Source organism: Etheostoma spectabile, chromosome 3, assembly GCF_008692095.1.
Source record: "Etheostoma spectabile isolate EspeVRDwgs_2016 chromosome 3, UIUC_Espe_1.0, whole genome shotgun sequence".
Classification (NCBI taxonomy): Eukaryota; Metazoa; Chordata; class Actinopteri; order Perciformes; family Percidae; genus Etheostoma; species Etheostoma spectabile.
This window is the reverse complement of record NC_045735.1, coordinates 10,769,167-10,788,039: the sequence shown is the minus strand read 5'-3', so window position 1 is coordinate 10,788,039 and position 18,873 is coordinate 10,769,167. Positions and strand designations below refer to the sequence as shown.

General features: G+C 41.8%; 4 protein-coding genes across 4 annotated transcripts in view; 1 reads left to right on the top strand and 3 right to left on the bottom strand.

The window, feature by feature from the left end:
* Positions 1–11,337, bottom strand: part of sgcg (sarcoglycan, gamma) — a 22,462-nt gene extending 11,125 nt beyond the window's left edge. The window contains exon 1 of the mRNA XM_032509406.1: positions 11,327–11,337. The gene's annotated coding sequence lies outside the window, so the exon portion shown is untranslated. The remainder of the gene's footprint in view (positions 1–11,326) is intronic.
* On the bottom strand, positions 4,322–7,005 carry rps25 (ribosomal protein S25). The gene is made up of 5 exons (XM_032509411.1): positions 6,788–7,005; positions 6,097–6,186; positions 5,791–5,974; positions 4,462–4,572; positions 4,322–4,381 (listed from the first exon to the last, which is right to left on the bottom strand). Exons 1-4 carry the CDS (start codon positions 6,788–6,790, stop codon positions 4,466–4,468), a joined length of 384 nt encoding a protein of 127 aa, XP_032365302.1. The 5' UTR covers positions 6,791–7,005; the 3' UTR covers positions 4,322–4,381; positions 4,462–4,465.
* On the top strand, positions 7,046–9,667 carry trappc4 (trafficking protein particle complex subunit 4). Its single transcript, XM_032509409.1, has 5 exons — positions 7,046–7,295; positions 7,880–8,054; positions 8,541–8,644; positions 9,108–9,234; positions 9,414–9,667. Exons 1-5 carry the CDS (start codon positions 7,121–7,123, stop codon positions 9,490–9,492), a joined length of 660 nt encoding a protein of 219 aa, XP_032365300.1. The 5' UTR covers positions 7,046–7,120; the 3' UTR covers positions 9,493–9,667.
* slc37a4a (solute carrier family 37 member 4a) lies at positions 9,796–15,060 on the bottom strand. The gene is made up of 9 exons (XM_032509401.1): positions 15,032–15,060; positions 14,090–14,751; positions 13,518–13,750; positions 12,525–12,768; positions 11,975–12,133; positions 11,787–11,872; positions 10,907–11,020; positions 10,648–10,786; positions 9,796–10,431 (listed from the first exon to the last, which is right to left on the bottom strand). The coding sequence occupies exons 2-9, from the start codon at positions 14,253–14,255 to the stop codon at positions 10,265–10,267; spliced, it is 1,308 nt and encodes a 435-aa protein (XP_032365292.1). The 5' UTR covers positions 14,256–14,751; positions 15,032–15,060; the 3' UTR covers positions 9,796–10,264.
* Positions 15,061–18,873: the final 3,813 nt, after the last annotated feature.

The following is an 18,873-nucleotide window of genomic DNA, read 5'->3' as shown; positions in this document are numbered from 1 at the left end:
ACACACACACACACACACACACACACACACACACACACACACACACAGGGTGACAGGATACGCAGACCTTGACAAAAGGCCAGTCATAAGTAAGAGTGGCGGAGGAGACAAGCAGCAAACAGCAAATCAATCAACAGAAAGGAAGTGAAGGTTGCAGCTAAATTTTAAGTTCTGGTTTTGAGTTGTTTCAATCACCAAATACAGCTCATTTTCAGACATTTCTATATGTATTTTAGGCTAAAATTAACTCAAGGTCATCTTTCATTGTTAATAAAATATAAATGATTCAAGCTGTTTTTAACTGAGCCCCTAACTTCCTGGTTGAGCGTGTGGCCCATGTAGGCTCAGCCAGCAACCTGGGTTTCAATCCAAATCGAGGCCCTTTGCTGTACGTCATCCCCTCTCTCTCCTCCATTTCCTGTAAATCTTTTGCATGTCTAAATAAAAGAAAAAGCCCTAAAAAAAAGTATTATCTGTCACAACTAGCTCAGGAAACATGATGAGGTGGAGTCCATGCATGAGATTTATTTAAATAATTTATTAAACTAACCACAAAACAAAAGAGTGTCAGTAGCAATGTAAGAAATGAAAGCAGCACATGGATATGTAGCATGTGTGCTGTGGCGGTGTTCAAAGTGCAATGCAACAACGAAGCGTGGATGTCAGCTCTAGGAAAGGAGCGAGCGCAGGGGCCAGTTTAGGGCCCAGGGGCGCCTTATCAGCTAACGACCATACCATTTAAGACCATAGTTGGAGGGGTATCACATACTCCTGAGCCTGAGTAAACAACCTGAGTAAAATGACAACATTTGTTTTTTCAAATTATGGGTAATAAAACATTTACATGTTGATATTTTGCATGTAGGCTACTCATTGCTTAACTGGCAGACTTCTCAAATGTATGTTAACGTGGTCCTATGAGATTTTTAACAAGGCAACCTACCACCCGTTGAAGAAAACGTCTGCAAGTTATCTGGCGCTCAAGAATAATGATGTGAAATATATATATATATTACCTGAAAGTAGAGTACATCAATTATTTATTTATTTTACAGACTCAAGGTCCAGACAAAAAGTACACACAACACATTATAACCCCCCTTTTTTTAACCTTTCTACTGTTTTAAAACAGTATGTAGGCTACCATTTCAAGGGCAGTAAAACCACATTGTTTTCAGTTTTGGGCTGAAATGACCTGAGCACAGGTGTGTGACCAGGCATTTCTACAGCATACATTTTTGAGGTGTCACTCAGAACACAGAAAGCACAGGTGAAACTAAAGAAGGCTCTGTAACGGAAATGCTCCACCCACCTTCAACATGTGCAGAGGACTAGTCAACCCCAATAATTCAAAACACCAGTGTCAACCCATTCATATTCCCAACTCGTCAAATACGACAGCTTATTCAGTGGCCCCTCAGCGTCTGATACCGACGTTCACGTCACCCTGTAGTGTCTGTATGACATGTAACAGGCTTTCAACTAATTCCAATGTAAACCTATCCGCAGCAATACAACTGCTTGATGGCGCTGCTGTGAAATCACACACCAAAGAGCACCAAAGTCCTTTCACCCAAGAGACTGCTGTGTGCGTCCTATTGGTCAACGTTGACTTGTTCTTATAAGTTAACTACGTACTTACCTAACCCTAAGTTACACAAAAAAATCACAATCTTTTGTGTATTGTTGTTGCCTAAACCTAACCTGCGTGTTGAAAAATGACACCAAAGGGGTACCCACTACCAGAGCATTAAAAAGTGATGCAAAGAGATCCTGATTAAGCATCCATGTGACAAATTGGGTGTGAGAATGAATTGCCAGCATATACACTGTGGTTGCCAGTGTGGGTATGCCTATACTTCGAAAAATGAAAAATGTATTCATAAACAAATGTAGAAATTCACAGAGCCGACACACTATTCTTTTTTGTGATGCAGCGGGGACATTAACTAAGTGATTAATGTTGCTTAATTATACTTACAAAAGTCAAACATGATTACAAGCACAAGTTCCATGTTAAGGGTTTGAGTCCAGAACCTTTGCAGCATGTTTTCCCCTCTCCCTTACCGGTCTGTCTCACTTAAAAAAGCAGAAATGCCAAAGAAACTACAAAAAAAGATGGGTTTCTGTATCCCATGGGCACCTTCATTGTGCAATCCAAACAGTGTAAAGCGTTAAACAGCAGTAAGTCTGTTCCATTACATTAATGAGAATTGGTTTTGCAAAAATCTCTGCAACAGATTTTTAAGACACACGGAAAATGCCAAAAAGACAGACTTCAGAATTCAGTTGTGTGTGACAATTGGTCTGCTAAAAACCACTAGTGTTTTCTAGTGAGGATAGACCTCCTCTGAAAAATAGGTAGTAATGTCTCTTTTGTCACAGGCAGATGCTGGAGGAGCTGATGGGTGGTACATAGATCAAGTGGTATAAATTGTTTGCTGTCTCGAGTTAGTGCTGACCAGTGACAAAGGGACATCTGGAAGCATCCATCTCATGACTCCTGTCTTTCATGCCCTGAGCCAAAAGTGGGGCTAGCTTCATTTCTTATCAATATCTCATAGCCTTTCACTGCCTGTAGCATTAACAGACAGTTGGAAGACAAATTATAAATCTCTTTTACAAGGTAAGATTTAATCAATTTTACACTGAAAACAAGATCAGTTTAGTCAAGATGTCCCTTTGGATTTATTGGACGACAACACCAAGAACATGGTGTACATTCAGCAGAACTTAGGACTTTAAAACCAAGGACACTTATAAGTAAACCCAACGCATGGACAAATGACATCTGAATGCATCCAGTCGCATGTGCCTGGAAAGCTTTGAATGAACACAACACTGCATTTTCAAAATATATTCCAAACCAGGTACAGTGGTGCTCAAAAGTTTACATACACATGCTTAAGTTGACTAAAAAGATTACTCCTTTCACATTCCCCCCGCTTGTTGGGAATAAAAAAATCATGTTTTGAAATTTATTTAAACCTAAATTAAAAAATGAGGTAAAATCCAACCTTTAAGGACACCAATTTTCTTTGTGAATGAATAAGTATTGTAAATAAATAAATGTTCTTATTTAAAATACAGGGGTCATAATTACATACCTATGTTAAATTCCCATAGAGGCAGGCAGATTTTTATTATTAAAGGCCAGTTATTTCCTGGATTCAGGATATTATGACTCCTGATAAAGTTCCCTTGGCCTTTTGAATTAAAATAGCCCCACATCCTACACATACTCTTCACCATGCTTAGAGATAGGCATGGTTTTATTTCAGTTAGACTAATACCTGGTTTGATTTGCATTGAGAGATGATTTTATAGAAAGTATCCCATGCCTATCTCTAAGCATGGTGAAGAGTATGTGAGGATGTGGGGCTATTTTAATTTAAAGGCCAAGGGAACTTTATCAGGATGCATAATATCCTGAATCCAGGAAATAACTGGCCTTATATATAAAAATCGCCTGCCTCTATGGGAATTTAACATAGGGGTATGTATACTTATGACCCCTGTATTTAAATAAGAACATTTATTTATTTACAATACGTTATTCATTCACAAAGAAAATTGGTGTCCTTAAAGGTTGGTTTTACCTCATTTTTTAATTTAGGTATTAAAATAAATTTCCAAAACATGATTTTTTATTCCTCTTTAGTCAACTTAAGCATGTGTATGTAAACTTTTGAGCACCACTGTATTTCTATTTTCCCAGGTGTCCGTAAAATAGGAGATAGATTCCAATCTACAAATTCAAGGATCACTGCTCTGTAGAAGTTTAAAAGGTTGAACTTATTTATCATAGCTAGATATACAAAAATAGACCAATGCATATCATTTATCCACAATATGCCCTTTTAACTTTTGTACATAACAAATCAATGTGCCATTAGTTTTAGAAGAACCCCTTCTTTTGGACAGTGTTTGTTTACATGAACACCTGTTGTGTAGTTCCAAGTAGTGCATCTTCTCTGGTTTTTACCATTTTGCAACTTTGTATTCAGTCTGAATTTGTACACAACAGATTAGGATTGCCCATCAGGACATTTGTTCTTTGCAGTTAACTCATTTTAATATTAAGCAAGCCAGTACCTTGGTCTAGTGCAAAGGCATGCGATTTAACCTTATTTTATACCAGATGTACTCCCGTCCTCTGCCAAGCACCAACGGAATAGTGTTGTGAGCAACTTTGTTTTCCCATTTACAGAGCCAGGGCTGTGTTTGACCACTGGATTTTTCACATAGTTGTATAAATGACCAAACCAGCAGGTAATCCAGTTACTGACACATGAACAGTAAACAAATACACAGCTGGGAATTTGTCTTTACAGTTTTTATTCACCTTTTATTACAAACGGCTCAGAGGAAACAGGAGAACCTGAAAAGACAAAAAAGCTGCAGGTCAGTGGATGCTGCAAAAACAAAGAAAAACTCTGGCAGATGTTCAGTTTGTTGTACCTGATCATGCTTTCTCTGCTGCTTTGTCTGCTGCCGCCTCCTCATCTCCACCCTTGGTGTTACGTGTGTAAATCAGCTGGGCTCTATGTTTGGACACCAGTTTGATCATCCCTGGAAGACAACAGGACCATATTCTGTGAGCATTATCTCATTTTTACACACAACCATCTCATGTTAACTTATTTTAGTTATCTTGCACTGAAACTCATTTGACCAGTAAACCGGTGTAACAGATTATTTAAAATGTCAGTGAAACGGTTCTAAATGCTTCAGGTTCACCGAGTTAAAAGATCTGAGCTATTTGCATACTCATATTATAAAGCAAGTGTAAAAACAAGTATATGCATTTCAGCTACGCAGTTGAACCAGGCATTGCATCTCAAAAATCTGTATGACCACAGCTTATCGACATGCCAGAGAAACGAACTCCTGCAGTTAAAGAACAAGAGAATGTTTCAAGTGTCATTACTGTAGCCTATTTGTGTGCCAATGAGATGTGACTGAAATGTGAAGCGTAATCATATTCATTCCAAGTTCCTATTTCAATTTTTTTCACAATTCAATTTAAAAAACAAAGCAAACACTTGGCAAACTGTTCTTTGTTAAAGGTGGCATATAGACAGACACTGATGCAATTTCACCATTAGATATCTTAACAGTTTGCGAGACATCTGGTGAGATGCAAGTACTTACTATAACTTTTTGAAATAGCATTCACTTTTATACTTCTTGCTTTCATCTAGCAATTCACACTTTAAATATGGATGTCAAAAACACTTGATATGTAGCGTGAGCTTTTATAAATGTTATGCGCAGTGCTGATGATTCTGAGACAGACGGAATGACCTTAATGTAGCATTGCAATATTGTAGGTGTAGAACATATTGCTGCTGTTAGAACTAGCTCCACCTTTAATGAAAAATATGTATTCAGGTAGATGAGAACTCAACAGCAAAGCTTCTATTCTAAATTCAATTAACTTTCCCCCTGGATTCACTTTTACAAGGTGATAAACATGAATTGTAAATGTGTGGACATATTGTTCCGCCCTTTCGGATAAATTACACTTCACCCCCAAAAAAATAAAAACAAAAATGCTAACAAGGCTTAATTGTGGAAAATTAAGTCATACACATTTTTATCTCAACCAAAACTAAGCATATACACAACCGGAAGACGTGTGGTAGGTGCAAAGCACAACCTGGTCAGTGACAGCTTATCAAGACCATCTCCCAACGTGTTAACCCAAACACATTTGATTTGGATGCAGTTATTTTGTATTTTGATCTAGTGTGCACCCACAACCCCCAATAGAGAAGACAAATTCACCTTTGCCAAGCAGCTCCTGAAGGGCGTTCCTGGCCAGGGAGCCACGGATCTTCAGCCTCTCAGACACAACTGCAGGGGTGATGAGCTTGTAGTTTGGGACTTCTTTGTACAACTTTTCGTAGGTTGCCTTGTCGAAGAGGACCAGGTTGTTGAGCTTATCCCTTACTTTTCCCTTGGACCACTTCTGCTCAGAATCACAGAATATTGTTGCTATGATTAGGAAAGCTTTACAGTGCACTTGATCTTAAAGTATTCAGCACAACACCTATGTGAAAGGCCAATTCTGGATGATTAACCACTGCATACCTTCTTCTTGGCTTTGCCTCCGGACTTGTTAACTGGGTCCTTGTCCTTCTTGGACTTCCCAGAGTCCTTCTTCTTATCCTGTTTGGGAGGCTGAAAACGGAAGACAAGAAGTTATAACCCTTCACATAATGTCACCGTTTGACACTCAGACTGGGGCTACTACATGTGGGACACGTGAATACATGTTTCAACGTTCGTGTATGTGAGTATAAGCATGCTTTCGCAGTAACATTAATGTAATGTTGAAAAACCCAGGTTGATTGACAATAGCGGCAGCCTGAGGTTAACTCGGCTGGCCGGCATGGGTTGGCCTAGTCTGCATCCTCACAAAGCGTATTAAGCATTACGATTAGCATTGGTTACTTTCAATGTTAAAATAAACGCACTATTGTAAAGTTAGCTAGCTAGTAAGCCATGACTGTTACGCGTCATGTGTACATGTATAGTTATTTATGCGGAATTGTTGTGCTAATTTTCTGTAACGTTAACCAGTGTAGCATTAAAGCATGGTGGAGCTAACTAGCCAGCAGCCGCTTAGTGAGTGAACTTTAACGTCTTAGTCATCCACACACTTTTGACACAGTGTAGGAAAGCACATTACTATCGTCAGTTAATCCGAACAATTATAACTCGACATAAGTAATAGAAACATGGATTTTGTTTCAACAAAACGCGTAATAACTGTCCTCACCATGTTTCCTCGTCAAGATGTCGGAGCGAAAGGAAGTTCACCCGTGCGAGAGCCCCTTAGACAACCCGTATATGCGGAAATAGACTTGGGAGCACTGGGAAACTGAGTTTTTCCGTGTTTAGTTGTCTTAAATAATTTTGAGAATTTTTAGAGGCTCACCAAACTGCTGCATATCACTTATATCAGTATGTTTGAGATCAATACGAAGATAAAGAAATAAATAATCAAAAAGCAAAACTAGCAAAGAATGAACTCATTCGGATTTTTAATGTCGTCATTTTGACACGTTAAGGTCACGTGACACGTTTGTCAGCTGGGCAGGACGTTGCAAAGATGGTGATCTTCAGTGTGTATGTGGTGAACAAGGCTGGAGGTTTAATTTACCAATACGACAATTATGTCCCGAGAGCGGAGGCCGAGAAAACATTTAGCTATCCTTTAGATTTAGTGCTGAAGCACCACGATGAAAAGGTCGTCGTATCGTTTGGACAACGCGACGGAATCAGAGGTAATGTTTTAACGTTACGTCAGTTCATTTCGCTAGCTATCGTCACTCAAGACTTAAAACTGAAACAAATCAAGTAAATGTTTTATTAAATGGACCAGTCATCCATACCAAGCGTTAGATTAGATTGCAGTTATTTAAGTTTCCTAATGATTTGCTAAAATGTCCCTGCTCCGTCTGCATGATTCATTTTACATTGAAAGAAGCTTTTTTTCTGTTTATTGATCCCCAATGGGGAAATTACAATTTACTCTGTACATGCACTAATGGAGAGATGTCAGAGTGAGTGGGCTGCCAGCCAAACCAGCGCCCTAAGCGGTTGGGGGGGCACGGTGCCTTGCTCAAGAGCACCCGGCAGTGCCCAGGAGATGAAGTGGCATCTCTCCAGCCACCAATCCACACTCCGTACTTTTTTGGTCCATACGGGGACTTGAACCAGTGATCCTCCGGTTCCCAACCCAACTCCCTACGGACTGAGCTACTGTTGTACATATGTGAAAATGCTTTAGTATTTTCTGTAGTATTCCATCATTAGGCTGCGTTACTTCTCAAAGTTTGACTCTAAACTGTGTCGTGTCATTCTCCAGTGGGCCATGCAGTACTGTCCATCAATGGAGTTGATGTGCTTGGCAAAAACACAGCAGACGGAAAGGACACCCTTGAATATTTAAAGGATCCATCAAATTACCCAGTGTCTATTCGCTTTGGACGGGCACGCCTGAGCTCCAATGAGAAGCTGATGCTGGCATCCATGTTCCACTCGTAAGTCATATCCATGTTTCACACGAAGCTCTGGGTCTAAGATGTTTCTAACTAGGGACAAACACATCTGTCTTTTTCTACCCTGACACCATCTGATACCCAAACTCAGGGCTCTGCCAATAATGAGTACCAATCCAATTTTAGTACTACTTTCTCCTAACTGGAACCAATATAGATCACTCCTCTCTGTGTACAGTAATGAGATGCTGTAAAGACATATTAATTCATATCTATAAATGTCATTTTCAAGCTTGTGCACGTTTAGATTAAGGAAAAAGGCTTTATTCAGTTTAAGTACCTGCATCTGCGTCTCTTCCCCAAAGTCCTTCACCTGTCTATAGCTCCATGTTTAAACCTACTGCTGGTTTCACAGTAATAGCCTACCAGTTTGTGAAGCATTAGCCTCATGTGGTTCAGTCATTTTGATATTGATTTACTTATTCTGGTCCCAAGCATTAAATTGCCTATTTTTGTGTTGCTACCCAGGTTGTTTGCTATAGGTTCACAGCTGTCTCCTGATGTTGGCAGTTCGGGGATTGAGATGCTAGAAACAGACGTCTTCAAACTTCACTGCTTCCAGACTCTCACAGGTCAGTAGTGTGAGTGAGTGTTACTGTAGGTGAAACAAAGACCCATGCAATAAGCCAATATTAGAAAGAAAAAAAAAAGAAGCAGATTGTGATATTGAATTCCATTTACCAAAAAAGTGACACATTCACCTATAGGCAGCACGGTGGTTAAGTGGTTAGCACTTCTGCCTCACAGCAAGAAGGTTCTTGGTTCGAATTCAGGTCGTTCCGGGACTTTCTGTGTGGAGTTTGAATTTTCTCCCCGTGTTTGCGTGGGTTTCCTCCAGGTGCTCCGGTTTCTTCCCACCATAAAAGCCATGCATCCTAGGTTGGACTACGGATGAAAAATAGCCAATTGGCTAACACTGGCGCATTTACGGAAATGTTAAATAATGTGCATTGTCCTAATCAAATAAATAACATACATAAATTGTATGGAGGGCAGTATTAATCTGACTTCTTTCTCATTCTTTTGTTCTTTCAGGGATAAAGTTCATTGTGCTGGCGGACCCTCGACAATCTGGTATCGATGCCCTATTGAGGAAGATTTATGAGATCTATTCAGATTTTGCCCTCAAGAACCCGTTTTATTCTCTGGAAATGCCAATCAGGTAATAGAAAGAATCAGGATGATGTTTCCTTTCAGTCTGTGTTTTTTTTTTTAATCTGTCCTAAAATTAATATGTAGTACTTGTTAGATTTCAGGTTACATATCAAGTGTCAAATGTCTAACGCTCACACATCCAATTGTGCGTGTCGTCTGCTATCACCGTACATTTTTGATTTCCAGGTGTGAACTCTTTGACCAAAATCTGAAGGGTGCACTGGAGATTGCTGAGAAAGCTGGCAACTTTGGAGCTGGATCTTGAGCTAGAGAAGACTAGATAGAAGGTGCTATGATTTCTAACCCCAACAGATTCACTGATTTCATATGAAGGTGGTTAAAGTTTAGTTGGTGGAGGTGGGGGGAGGGGCAATTACCACATTGTAAATACGTCATGTTTTTGTAAATACTTGAAGATTAAATACCATACTGTCTTTAAACGTTTCATATGTTTTTTGGCTGCATATATAATGAATTAATGAGGGACCTTACTATACTCTTTCTGGCATTGAGCATGAACTATGAATTTGGCTGAAAAAAACAAAACAAAGTGTCATTTATTCAAGCCTTTGACTGTTCTTATAAGAAAGAATACACATTTGGCCTTCTAAACAAACGATGTGTACGTCTTGTAAATCAATTCATTTTAACAGATATTGTACTATATACTATTTTCTAAACCAGGTTCCAGTTTTGTGCTCTTATCAATGTAATACTGCAGTGGCCTTTAGAGAGAAAACTTATTCTAGTTGTGTTTTCGCCACAATTCATTACATGACATACATAATGTAAAGGCATTTGGGCTTATTGGTGCCATTTTTACATATTGTAAATACTGTGTGTAGATTCACACCTTCCAAAACAGGTTTTTGAAGAAAAAGCATTCAACTTATTTGAGCTTAATTTATGTTTATGTCTTGTAAGACAGAAAATACTGTGGTATAAAATAAAAATCAAAAAAGAATAATATGAAAATACAATGATGGCTCATTGGCCCAAGTATCCTCTGGGTGCAGAGAATGAGGGGTAATGATGTTTTAGTTGGCCTTCTTGGACACGTGACCCATCTTGGTTTGGACGTTGCGCAGCAGGAAGAATCCAACAGTGGTGATGGTACAGGTGACCTCTGCTACCCAGAAGGCTATTTCCCAGTCATAGTGCTTGGCAATGGTGCTGAATGGTAGTCCAGACAGGAAGCCACCGACTGAGGACAACCCAAATGGATAAGTTTTTCAAAGATTAGAGAATATAAAAAGTGCATCTTACAATATATAAACTAAACCAAGTAAAACGTAAAAAGACGTAACTATTGTTTTATATTGTTAGTAAAGGCAATAAGCAGTAACAACTGTATGTCAGGCTCCATATGTGTAGTTGATCCACAATGTCATGATTCTGAAATGAAAAACAATCAACTTACCGTTTGCCATCAGGGCAACAATGGCATGTGATGTCCCACAGTAGTTAGATGGGGCGCTCTCATTGGCTATGACTCCAAATAACGCAATTGGTCCGTAAGAGGAGAAACCGAAAGCAGCACCCAAGCTGAGTATCCACACCTGAAAGTACAAATGAGTGGCACAGCCATGAGCATCACAAAGTCTGACATGCAGTGTGTTGCATTAAATCTCTCAGTAATACATTTTTGTTTAATGGGACATCAGAGTTAGAGCAGATACCTTTGAGCTGTCAGCAGTAACTGTGACTCTGAACAGGTACATGGACACAGACATTCCAGCCATCATGCAGATCAGGATGAAATGACGGGGATTGCCATATATTCTCATGCCTTGCTGCACAAAATATGTCAAGAGAAGTTGGTTTTACTGGTTTCTATTGATGGAACATTCCATTCAGTCATAAAATGGAAACCAAAAAGCCGAGAAAATGTATTGTCTAATCTAGGCCCGTGAATCATCTAAGACTTGTAATGTGCAAAGTGGTTCCATACAATATTAGTGAGGTGGTCCTAACATTTTTACCGTGTGTGTCCTGAGTGACCGTGAACACGTCTCCCTTTTTACAGACACAGTGCCACTCTGTGCTAATCACTCACACAGATATGACTGTATAGATTATTATGTAGGCTCAGGAGTAACTAAGAGCAGCTGATGCTTAGTTTGCATCTTAAAAAACAACAACAGATAAGAAGTTATATTGTAGAAATATGACGGAAGACCTAGAAAATCCAGAAATAATCAATGTGTTGTGGTTTAGTTGTGAACTTCCCTGACATGTACACTACCTCCATGAAAGTTATGGTGCAAACCATACCACTGCGTATTATCTTTGCAGAGAATACATTGGCTAAATGGTAAAGTCAGTTATGGTGCAAATACCTGATTGTGGAGGCATATTTGCACAAATAATTTACCTCAATGGACCCCTTAGGGCAGCACGTGTACTTATAGAACACCCACACCATTTCCCACATAAAAAACAAAAGCAACAGAGGCTGAGGTAGGATGAGCTTGACCATTTGGGGGAAACAGTAATAATCAAAGCTGCATGACAAACAATATTTAAAATATTGTATATGTGTACTATTTGCAAACTAACTTTGGCCACAGCTTTGTCAGAGAGGTAACCTGCTGCGAGACTGCCCAACAGGCCTCCAACCTCCAGGGCACTCATGTATGAGCTACCTATGAAGAAGAATATAGTGACTTACAAGAAATAAGATGACAAAAGTGAACTCTAAGCATATTTCTCAACAAAAATGGGAGGTGTCACCAACTTTCCTATACCCATAAGTGGAGACTGGCCCTTGTCCTGAATGAGAAACAGCTGGCCCCAGTCGGTGCAAGCCGTCTTCACCCCAAACACCACCAGGTAGGACATAGATAACAGCCACAGGTAAGGTGACAGCAGAAACTCGGACAGGGTGCTTTCATTACTGGAGGATCCTGAACAGAAAGCAGGCAGAAGACAGAGTATTATTATATCGATGTGGGGATGGGAAGGATCTCTGCTTCTAATCGGAGTGATGCTCTTTCTCACTTCGCCCGTGCGTGAACCAGACACAGCTCACACACTTGGCATGTGAGGGGCAGACTGAGTACAGAGTCCACGAGCCACTGACCTTTAGTCACACAGCACAAGAAGTACATGCAAAAACACACACAGACATCTGGACACTGCACAGCTACTGTATATGTTAACATAGTATTGTCTATGTTTAAACAAATATGCTGTGCCTAATTCAGTCACAGTCAGAGAAAGGGTAGTGACAAAAAAATAGTAGTTGTTATCAAACTGAAGAATTATCATGAATCATTCTGAAAGAGTCAGTCTCACCTCCTTTGCTCTTCTTGGTTGTTGCTTCTATGTTGGGCAGCCCCACCTCGTTGGGCTCATTCTTGATGAGCAGCAGACAGAAAAAGGAGGTCACCACACAAATCATTCCAGATACCGACAGTATCGTCCTCCAACTGTAACTCTGGGTCAGCACTGTGGCAATAATGGGGCCCAAGCTGCCAGCCAGATTCATGCTGCAGGACAGAATCGCCCACCATGTCCCGAACTGTGAGGGCTCAAACCACTGACAGCGGTGAAGAAGAAATAATGGTATAAAATTATGAGTTGACAAGAAGTCTCATTTTCTTGCCTTTAAAATGAAGAAAAAAAACAGGTGAAATGGAATAATTGAACCAGTGCAGTGTTCTGTATTGACAGCAGGTACTAACTGAAACGTGGTCATTTGACAGTTGCATTATGCTACAAATTAGTGAGGTCAAACATGGGAAGGAGGAACTTTTCACTCATATGTTATGACATCGGTTTCATCTCTTAGGCTTAAATGCATTGTAAATATCCACTTGTGAATATTGAGGAATGCTGAAACTGTATCGAGGTAAAGCAAATTGTTTTATTTAAAGATACTAAAACCCCTAACAACCAATTTGAATTGGCATCTTACTATGAGCAATGGGGTCCTACATCAACAATGGATTTTCTGCCAAATTCCAAATCAGGATTTATCAACATTTAGATAAAATGATTCAACAGTGGTGGGATTTTTTTCCGCCACACCCAAACACTCCTGATGAGGATTATCTGAGGGTTTAATTGTTACATTTCCTAATAAAGAACACATTTTAAATTCCTTATTTTTGTGCTCTGCATATATCTGATTTGGATTGTGTTTCTACCTATAAATAAACCCAGTTCAGTTAATCATTTGTTGTTGTATGGTATACCTGATCTTAAAAATACAAGATAGAAAAAGAAACATTTTGAATCTGATGTCACTAATATTGCAGCACTGATATACTGGCTTGGACTCTGTACCTTGCGCAGCACTCTGCCACAGGGAGGCCAGCCGAGGCCCTGGCCCAGGCCGTTGAGAAACCACAGGGCAGAGAAGACAGCGACAGTGGAGGACCAGGAGAAAACCACATTGATGCCTCCCACCATGCACAGGCCAATAGAGAAGAGCCAGCGGGCGCTGATCTGGTCTGAAAGCACGCCACTGATGAACTTACTGATAGCATAGGCCAAAGACTGGCTGCTTGTGATCATGCCTGAACAAATGGAGGGCAGAAGAAGAAGAGTTTACACAGAGCAGATAATACTTCTAGCAAGATTTTGTTGTCTGAAATATCCCAGGCACACAGCTAATAAATAATGCATATTAGAAGTGTACCTGTAATGTAGAGTCAACCAAGAATGTACCAATATGTCATGGGGCTTAGAAATTCATCCAGCTTCAGATTTTTACAAATTTCAAGAAAAAAAAAAAATTATAATGAAAAATGCTACCTACGTACTGTAACAGCGTTAATTGTGATTTACGGGCCTTCTTATGTATAAATTGTGCAAAACACGACAATCAGGTAAATGCAAAATCAAGAGTCTCCTACCCAGGTCATCCTTATCCATCTTTATTTCTTGCATTAGAGAAGGCATCACAAAGGAGAAAGTCTTTCTGTTAAAGTAGTAAAGTGTGTAGCCTACAAACATGGCCAGAAATATAGTGCCTCGGTAGTATCCATAACTTGCTGTAGCCATGGCTGCAGATTTAGTCATATAAATGGTAAAAACAGGAAGCACAGAGGACAAATCCAGAGGAAGGAGCAAGCTCCTGTCGTTTGACAGACTTCTGCTGCCTGTGACAGCGAACTTTGCCACAGGATCCACTGTATAGAATCAGCTGCTTACAAGTAGAGATGTGCACACAATCAGTAGGGGAGGTTAATGGTCAACTTCTCTGCCCTGGAGCAGATTTAATCTGGGTTATTACCATGCAGGTCAGCCAGAGGGGACGGAAAAGGAAATTAATCAATTTATGACACGCTGTGTATGATCTTATTTATTTTTTAGGCACCTATTTATATAAAAAAGGGATCTTCTATTTGAACAATGCTTTGGTTATTTTCGTATGTTGCTGTTTGTTAATCTGAGGATGTTATGGAAGGAGTCCTCAGATTGATGTGGTAAATGATTTACTGTGGAGTCCAATAGTTAAAGCAGACCAGGGGGAGGATCCTCTGAGGGTGTGTGGTGATCTTCAACAGCAAAAGACCTATCAGACAGAAATAGTATGTACAAAATGAGGTCAAAATTGTTGAATTGTAATTGTGAATGGTCAAGTCAATGTAAATAAGGCATGAAATATAACTGTAAACATAAATAAAATGTGTATCTATCTCAATTAAGTTTAAGTAAAGCTCCAACATTACATTTATAAACGTTCATACTTTACCATAGATGGAATATAAACATTTACCATAGATGGAATATAAACATGTGAGGCATTCAACATATTCTACAAAATCAATTGTGGAAGAAAACCACTCCGATACCTCATGTCCACCTCCTCCTTTGTGTGTAGGAATGTTATAGGCTATAGCTATATCTTGACGAGGAAACTTATTCACGTCACAGTTGCTTGCCTGTTGGAAGTTATTGCAAAATAACGTTGCCTTAGTTTTCACTGTAGCCTATGGCTCTTTTTTCTAGTCTATGGTAGTGGTTCATATCAAGGCGTAATTCCACGGTAGAGCTAGCCAGAGTGATAGAAATATACATGCTCTCTCTATGGAAATCAATGCGGGTTACAGTGTGGTTACCATAGATATCTATGGATGGTACAAGCACACCGTAACGTGAACTTAAAAGGTGCACTAATGTAGAAAAGGCCCCAAAGTTATGTTAGTGTAACAATTATTTAGTACACTTGACCAGATTGTGCTTTATGTTTCACGTTTACTCCCGTTTTATTCAGTGCTTTTAACAGCCAAAGTGCATGCTGGTATGTATACTTTAGTTGACGTCACCGTTAACAAGCAGTATGAAAGAGTTAGTCGGTCAGTTGGAGAGCAGTTGTGAGCGGCACCTTCCTTAAGAGTGTGCGTAAATGAAAAGAAAAACCACAACCACACACACCCACACACGCAGAATTACCCTCACAATTGAAGAAGAGAAAATAAATAATCATAAAAGGAACTACCTCTCAGCTCTTCATTTCGTACTCTGGAATAAGTGGCCTTAAGTGGTGCTCTGGCCGGCACACCTGAGTGAACCTAGTGATAAACCCAGAACTAGCACCTAGACTGAGCGTCTACTCATTATCTTCACTTCATTGATGGTCCTTCGAGCCGGATCACTGGGTTTACGTCAGAGATGGAATTACATCCAGAGTACGCTGCTCGTGGTGCACGTCCCAAGCGGCATATCCACCCACCTGTACGCTTTGCAGACTATGAGGTCGATCATCGGGTCACCTCGTCAGAGGTACAGAGAATTAGAGAGTGCTCACCAGAGGGAAATGCCAGATACACCCCTCACCTCCCCTTATGACTTTCCCCTTCGCCTGCAGAGGCGGGTGCAATTCTCAGGAATGGACCTGAGCTATAGGGCTGAGAACCCACAGCACAGCCAGAAGAATCAGCTAGCCCCCCAGCGGCTTTCAGAGAGGGTGTTAGGGAACAGCTACGAGATTACTCTACTCCCCTACCTCCAGCGCTGCACCCCATACCTTCACATGAGGACAGCAGAGTTGAGTTAGATGACATTCGTCATGAAAGACACCTCCTGCAGCAGACACAGCGGCACATGGCATCGGATATAGTCGAGCTTAGGGCACTGCGAGCAGATATGAAACAGTTAGTAGATGCTGTTTGCAACATACAGAGTCAAACCTCTCTCCATACCAAAAAGCCAGAGTCAGCGGTGATGCCACCACAGCCACCCGTTGAAAGTGAACCTAAAGCTGAGGAAGGGGATGATTGGCCTGCGCCACCACCACCATGGCCAGAACCAGTAATTGCCGGACTTCTGCTTGGTGACCCACCTAGGCTACATCCTCATATTAGGAGAATAGATGAGGTTCCAAGAATTAAGGAAGAAGCAGCCCCAGCTCCCGCCAGGCCTGTGGGCCAGTCACAACTTAATCCCTCAGCACGTGGGCCCCTTCCTACTGCCCAGCCTTGGGATGACGATGCCCGTCATCCACCTCCCTGGTACAAGCCTGCTCATCTTCTGTCCCAGCCGCACGGCTTACCTCCCGCCGAGTACAAGTACCCTACAGCTTATGTTGGTCAACAGAGTGAGCTTGGTGGCAACCCACGCCCCCCAACAACACACCCACGGCATGGCACAGCCACTGCCCTTTAGATCATCTCAGAGTCATAACTCCAACATCCCAGAGCCAAGTTCCGTGGGCCACGCCCAACAATCCGTAACTTCTCAAGTCGGGACCCAAGGGAGTTTGCCGCTCAAGATCTCATTGGAGCACCTTACCACATGATGCATCTGAGCTGTTTAAATACCAAGTGCTAGTCGATCACCTGCAACTAGAAGAAGCCAGGTTAATAGCAGATGCTTACCTTAACTCCCCAACACCCTTCTCGGACACAATGGTTGCCCTAAATGACAAGTTTGGCCAACCACATCAGATAGCATTGAGACGTATTGCTGCCGTGATGGACTCACCAGACATAAGGCGGGGAGACTTTGCTGCATTTGAGAAGTTTGCCCTCCAGATTCAGTCACTTGTGGGAATGCTGAAGACACTGGGCCACGAGGGTGAAGTGGAACTGCAGTGTGGCTCACACGTTGCTCGCCTGCTGAGCAAGCTGCCACCTGAGCAGAGAGCTGAGTTTCGCCGCTGCATGTACCATCAGGGCACACAAGCCCACACCTTAACTAATCTCTCAGAGTGGCTGAAATACGAGTCTTGGTGCCAAGACTCTGAAGGACAGTTAGCTGTGAAAGGAACGCGGGAGAAGCATGTGTCCAGGCCTGAGGGTAGGAAGGTTAAGCAACCTACCACTGTCCTCCACGGTGTGAAGGACACATCTAAGAAACCTGAGGCGGTAGGGTTAAGCAGCCCCTTCAAAGGTAACAAGAGCAAGCCATACTGTCCCTTCTGCAACAACGAGGAACACTACCTCAGTCAGTGTACCGAGGTAACCAGGCTAACCAAGGATCAGCTGACCGAATGGATAAAAAGTAACAAGAGATGTTGGCGATGTGCACGGCCACATCAGGCGGCCCAATGCAACTTAAAAAAGACATGCAACCTCTGTCAAGGGAAACACCTCCAGGTGCTGCACGAGGTGAATGTGAGGTCATCAAAGGAAGCAGCTTCTACACCGGCAGCGGAAAGCCATGGCATGAGGGGCACACAGAGTTCTATCAGACCGACCCACTGAAGCAGTCGGGTCCTTCTGAAAGTGGTCAAAGTCCGCATCCACCATGGTGATCAATCAATCAACACCTATGCCATACTTGATGACGGTTCAGAGAGGACTATGTTGTTGCCAGATGCTGCAGAAAAGCTAGGGGTGCAGGGGACTCAAGAAGACCTACCACTCCGCACGATTAGAGAGGAAGTGCAGACACTCAGTGGTGCATCAGTGTCCTTCTCCATTTCTTCGCCGTCAAAGCCAAAGACCAAGTTCAAGATTAAAGGTGCATTCACCAGTGCTCGCATTGGACTAGCTGCCCATACTTACCCCATGGAGCAACTTCGGAACACCTACAAACACCTCACTGGCCTTCCTATACGGACCCTTACAAATGTTAAACCCCTGCTTCTCATTGGAAGTGACCATCCCCATCTCGTCACCCCCATTGAGCCCGTCAGATTGGGACCTCCAGGTGGACCAGCTGCCATCCACACAAGACTAGGCTGGACACTGCAGGGCCCAGCAAGTGTAGTCCGTCACCTCGCCCAACCGCAGCAGTGTCTATTTGCAACCGTAGCACCCCAGGTGAGCGAGCTGATGAAACATGTTGAGAGATTATGGCAGGTCGACACTGTCCCATTCAGAAGCGAGAAACTAGTCACTCGTTCAAGGCAGGACCAAGAGGCCATCAGCATCTTGGAGACCAAAACCATCAGGGTGGAAGTTGATGGCATTCTACGTTACGCCACCCCACTGCTCCGCCGGAGAGACATGCCGCTCTTCCAAGCTGCTAAAGAAGCGTCATGCCTAGTTTACGAAGTGTAGAAAGGCGACTGGCCAGAGACCCTACACGGGCAGAAGCCTACAAAGTGGAGATGGAGAAACTTATAAAGGCGGGCTCCGTCATCAAGTGTGGACCTGAAGTTCCAGCTGCCGATCGTGAGGAATGGTATATCCCTCACCATATGGTGAGCCATAATGGCAAGAATAGGCTGGTATTCAACTGCTCCTAT

Bases quoted from the DNA above. Each gene is read 5' to 3' on its own strand.
- rps25 (XM_032509411.1), bottom strand. The intron at 5,975-6,096 runs GTATGCAGTGGT...GATTCTGAGCAG, and splicing joins GAGGCAAAGCCAAGAAGAAG to AAGTGGTCCAAGGGAAAAGT. The intron at 4,573-5,790 runs GTGAATTTGTCT...GTTGTCTTCCAG, and splicing joins TCAGGAGCTGCTTGGCAAAG to GGATGATCAAACTGGTGTCC.
- trappc4 (XM_032509409.1), top strand. From the start codon at position 7,121: ATGGTGATCTTCAGTGTGTATGTGGTGAACAAGGCTGGAGGTTTAATT. The intron at 8,055-8,540 runs GTAAGTCATATC...GTTGCTACCCAG, and splicing joins CTGGCATCCATGTTCCACTC to GTTGTTTGCTATAGGTTCAC. The intron at 9,235-9,413 runs GTAATAGAAAGA...TTTGATTTCCAG, and splicing joins TCTCTGGAAATGCCAATCAG to GTGTGAACTCTTTGACCAAA.
- slc37a4a (XM_032509401.1), bottom strand. From the start codon at position 14,255: ATGACTAAATCTGCAGCCATGGCTACAGCAAGTTATGGATACTACCGA. The intron at 11,873-11,974 runs GTATAGGAAAGT...TCTTCTTCATAG, and splicing joins GGGCCAGTCTCCACTTATGG to GTAGCTCATACATGAGTGCC. The intron at 10,432-10,647 runs GTAAGTTGATTG...GGTTGTCCTCAG, and splicing joins TGTTGCCCTGATGGCAAACG to TCGGTGGCTTCCTGTCTGGA.